This window comes from Octopus bimaculoides, chromosome 1 (genome assembly GCF_001194135.2).
Source record: "Octopus bimaculoides isolate UCB-OBI-ISO-001 chromosome 1, ASM119413v2, whole genome shotgun sequence".
Lineage (NCBI taxonomy): Eukaryota > Metazoa > Mollusca > Cephalopoda > Octopoda > Octopodidae > Octopus > Octopus bimaculoides.
The window spans coordinates 157,281,981-157,286,720 of record NC_068981.1 but is presented as its reverse complement, the minus strand read 5'-3'; the positions used below and the strand labels follow the sequence as shown (position 1 = coordinate 157,286,720).

The 4,740-nt window shown below is 38.3% G+C and overlaps 1 protein-coding gene across 6 annotated transcripts in view; it reads right to left on the bottom strand.

The window, feature by feature from the left end:
• Positions 1 to 206: 206 nt before the first annotated feature.
• The window catches only part of LOC106871419 (uncharacterized), a 48,013-nt gene continuing 43,479 nt past the window's right edge, over positions 207 to 4,740 (bottom strand). For 5 of the 6 annotated variants that reach the window (XM_052972027.1, XM_014917855.2, XM_014917856.2 and 2 more), the window contains one exon: positions 207 to 1,282. In XM_052972027.1, the coding sequence (XP_052827987.1) occupies positions 1,010 to 1,282 (273 nt within the window). In that variant the 3' untranslated portion in view covers positions 207 to 1,009. The remainder of the gene's footprint in view (positions 1,283 to 4,740) is intronic. The other variant, XM_014917857.2, reaches the window with a different exon arrangement.

Genomic DNA, 4,740 nt, shown 5'->3' with positions numbered 1-4,740 from the left:
TTAAACGATGGTGATGATGATGATGATTACAACTGGTATTTCTCATTCCTTCAAATAATAAAACCCAAAAAAAAAAAATGTCAGTTCAAGTCCCATGGGCAGCCTTCAACTTTTTTCTATCCAAATATTTTTAAAACCAATATTTACATTCTTATTTATAGCATTATCTGATTCAAGATTCACCGTTCAAAAAAAAAAAAAAGTCATTAAAATTTTGTGAATTTTATTTCAGAAGAAATACAAAAACTTTCAAATACAAAAATTGAGAACATAATTAGGGTTTGGAACATAATTAGGAGATGTGCAGAGCATGAGCTACATGTTTTGAAGACTATCAATGAAAGATATGTGACAAAAGCAAAAACATCTGCCATTTCAAGGTGTTGACTTGAACCTTGAGACAATGATAGGTTCCTTTCCTATAAGTTGTTTGATTTGAACACCTGTCTCCAGTGGATCTATCGATGCTAGAAATAAGTAAATAAAAATAAAACAATCAAGCATGACTCGAATTTGATACCTGGATGGTAAAAAGCCAGTTTCTTATGTACTAGTAATTTATGCACTGTGTGTGTGTGTGTGCATGCATGCATGCGTATGTATGTATGTATGTATGTATGTATGCAGGTGTGTGGCTAAGGGTTAGGATATCATAAAGTCATGAGTTCGGTTACTGGCAGCGCTTTGTGTCCTTGAGCAAGACACTTTATTTCACATTGCTCCAGTCCACTCAGCTAGCAAAAGCGAGTTATACCTGTAATTCGAAGGGCCAGCCTTGTAAGATTCTGTGTCACACTGATCTGTGGAGTGCTCAGCCACTTGCACATTAATTTCACGAGCAGCCTGTTTTGTTGATTGGATCAGCTGGAACTCTCGTAGTCGTAAGCAACAGAGTATTAGGTATGAACTTGTGTATGTATGTAAGTAGGTAGTTAGATTGGTAGATAGGTAGGTAGGTAAATCAATTTGAACACAAGCAATCAGGCATTATATTTATAAATAAGTATGTCTACTGAGTGCTTGTATTGTTATTACGAATAGGATGTGTGTGAGGAATCCATCCAGTCAGCTTCTTGGCCTGAGGTAAAATACCCCATCCTTGGTTAAAAGTATACTCTTTAGTTACACCTTTACGGTGTCTTGTATTAGGGTTCATGCTAGAATTTCTGATATTTTTTTGATGAATATTACTGTGAATATAAAGCACCGTTGGTTTCAGCCTATGAGGGCCATGGTCTGTATATGATGATGTTAAGTTGGTAGTGTGCCTGGTTTTCAAAATCTGTTGGGTGAATATTTAAACAACATGTAATAAATAGCGAGCATACAGATTTCATATGTCAGATACAAGGACTTAAATCTTAAAGCAGGTAAGAAAAAAAAAACATGGTAACAATCATGCTTCCTGGAAGTGAGCTAGTTATACTTTCTAGTTTTGATTCCGAGGTGTACCCATTTTTCTTTATATGTATAGCAAAAACACTCAAGAAAGAAAGACATTGATGTCGTAACATTTTATTTATCCTATACAAAAAAAAAAATGCAAATCTAGCATTAGCAGTTTCGTCGATACAATGGATCGAATGAGCAAAGAAATACTTATTGACTTAAATGAACTAAAAAGTATGTAAAGTATATTAAAGAAATGTGGCCAAAATGTGGCACTCTGTATACCAAGATCCATCCAACAACAAATCTATTTTCGAGCAGTCATAGGAAACTATGGCAACAAAACGCTTTAAAAAAAAAGAACAAGCTACATGCCAATATACTGAAAAGTGCTTCAGACCAATCTGGAGCACAAGAACATGAATAGCCAGAGGAAAGAAGTTCGGAACAGCAGACTCATTACAGAGGATATCCAGAAAACACTCCGCCACCAGCCTAACGAGTGACGAAGTCAAATACTGATTTACCCTGCCTGTAGGTTTTAATAAAAATAGTCAACGTGTACTCAGAAATAATTTATTAGTTGGTGTCAGTGGCCCACTTCGATGTAAAGGAGAAAACCAATCCAGAGGCTGTAGAAACAATAATTGGTCGGGGCAGGGGATAGAACTACTAATCCAAACGGGTCACCAGAGTATGGAAGCCATCCTGCTTCTGATTAATCTAGCAGACGGTACAAAATTACACTCAGCTGTCGAAGACAGAAAGTTAGGGTATCATTTGTGTGATGACACAAACTACGTTAAGGCTTTCTGCCCACAGCAAAGGAAAGAATGGAAACCACCTCTTCTGCCGTCACCGCCACCACACCCACGACAACAGCAGCTGCAGCAACAACAACGCCAACAGAGGCAGTCGTCAACAACAGCGACTGCATCATTTAATACAGCTACAGCAAGAATGGAAACAACTAAAACAACATTACTGGCAGCAGAAGTAAAAACAACAGAAACCCCCAAAACAACAACACCCATATCAACAAAACAACACCATAACCCTCCCTGACTCACAGCACTCAGATATGTCATGTAGTGAAGGTGATGAGGAGGACACCAAACGGCAAGCAATAAGAAAGGCAAGATGCAAATAACTAGGGGACGATGCATCAACATTACTCCTAACAACACTATCAACACTATTATACCCATCACCACCACGAGTGCCATCAGAAGCACAAACACACCAACAGTCAGGAAACATCTCTCAACATGAATAAAAATAAGACATTAACTACACTGCCATAAATACAAACAATGAAACAATAGTGGAACACATACATGAAAATACTAGTATCACACGCGATAAATACATCCCATTACACGTAAAAATTATCCAATTTTGCAACACATATACAACACTTTAAAAAGTAAATGCCCTAAACAAATTGTCAGGGAGAATTTAATAACAAACAATAGACCATATAAAGAACTCTTTGTGTAAATACGCACATCTAACATGAAGGACAAAACACCTGTTCCTCCACAGAAATAGAGTAAATGTTTATTTTCATTCTCTTTCTCTCTCATCCAACATCACTACACTTAGAATGACAGTGTGAATGCATGTGGTCTGGAGTCCTTGGAAACCGGGCCACCTGCTGAACAGCTTCAAGGATGTATTGCTTATCAGCGAGACCAGATTTTCCGATGCACAAGCCCTTATTCCCATGTTCGGTGGATACGGGGTATATTTATCTCCACGTTGACCGGGAATAGCAGAGACAACTGTAGTATTATTTTGGAAAGGTTTGGATCTCATGCTACAGATCATCTTCTTGGACCTAGAAAGTTGGTCCTGAGTGTGAAGAGGGTGCATTCCGACTAGTGACTGTTTATGCTCCGACAGAATCAGGACAGCTGGATTTCTTCAGATGTCTGGAACTTTTCCTGGGAACATCACAATTTTAAGTGACTAGAAAACTATCTTGGATATCCGTTTGAGATGTGTGAGGCTAGCTGACATGAGTGGGAAGTGCAAAAGCCTTGCAAACCTGCTCAGATGTTTCCGAGTGTGCCAATGCGGATATGGATGCATCTCATCAGCTCATGTGGGTCATATCTAGATGGACTAGTAGATCAGGATAGTATAGGTTGTCCACTTTTTTAAATCGTTGGCTAGAATAAACTACAATTTCTACACGGCCAACCTAGCTAGATTTTGCAGGCAGGGACCCTGTCAATGGAAACTGAACGCATCACTCCCGGCAGATGTACTTACAGAGACCAGATTAGCAAATTGGTTAAGTGGGCGTTGGCGGGGTCTGTCGTCAACAACAAGTGATGATTTGCCCCGAAACGGATGATTAGAGTAGAATCAATCAGGTTTAGTAAAGCCATAGCGATAAAAAGAAATGAAATAGAGGGAAACTTAAAAGAGACGCTTAGGAAAGATATCTCAACACATTCTCATGGTGAGAGTGGTCCTCAACTACTTCTTCAACGCTAAGGATGAAGGTTGTATTGTAACTAAGGCGCATGTTCTAAGTTACGAGGGGACGAAAGCAGCTTGATGGACTCGAGGATTTGAGGGTGCAACATGACAGCATATGCACAATTCGGTCCTTGGCGTACTAAAATGGATGCAGCATCAAACCAGAATAACTGTCTCCACTGTATATTTCTTTTAATCCATACTCTACAAACACATATTTTCTTCCTTTCCTTCTCTATTCCTCTTCTTTACGCAACCACTTCCTCTGTCTACCTACAACTTATGTAATTCTCATTCTCATTACACCACCTACCATATGAAAAAAACCTGCTAAAATCCTGAAAGAACCAAAGTAAACCAGAGTCTGATGACGGCGAACAAACCTAAACTTCGACGTCACTGTCAACATTTTCCTGATAAAAAAGTTAACATGCAATCGTTCGCACACACTCACTCACGCATAATCTCTATATATAAAAATGAGAATGTGTGTCTGTCTGTCTGTCTGTCTGTGTGTGTGAATCCCTAAAACTCGAGAACTACGCAACCAATTTCATTCAAATTTTACAGATGCCTTATTTAGGGTTCCAGTTGTGTTTTAGTCAAAAAAATGTTAACTTCTTGCAGAGTTCGAGCCTACGGCAACATAATATCTCCTCCACTATTTAAGTATTACGTGTCAAAAGTGAAACAAAAACACTCATGTCAAATACTTTCACTTTAAAAATGAAACTATTCTACTAACTGAAACAATCACATTTCAATACTGTAATGACAGATACTTTCAGAGAGAGAGAGAAAGAGAGAAAGAGAGAGAAAGAGATGTATATGTATACATATACATGTATATGTACACGTATA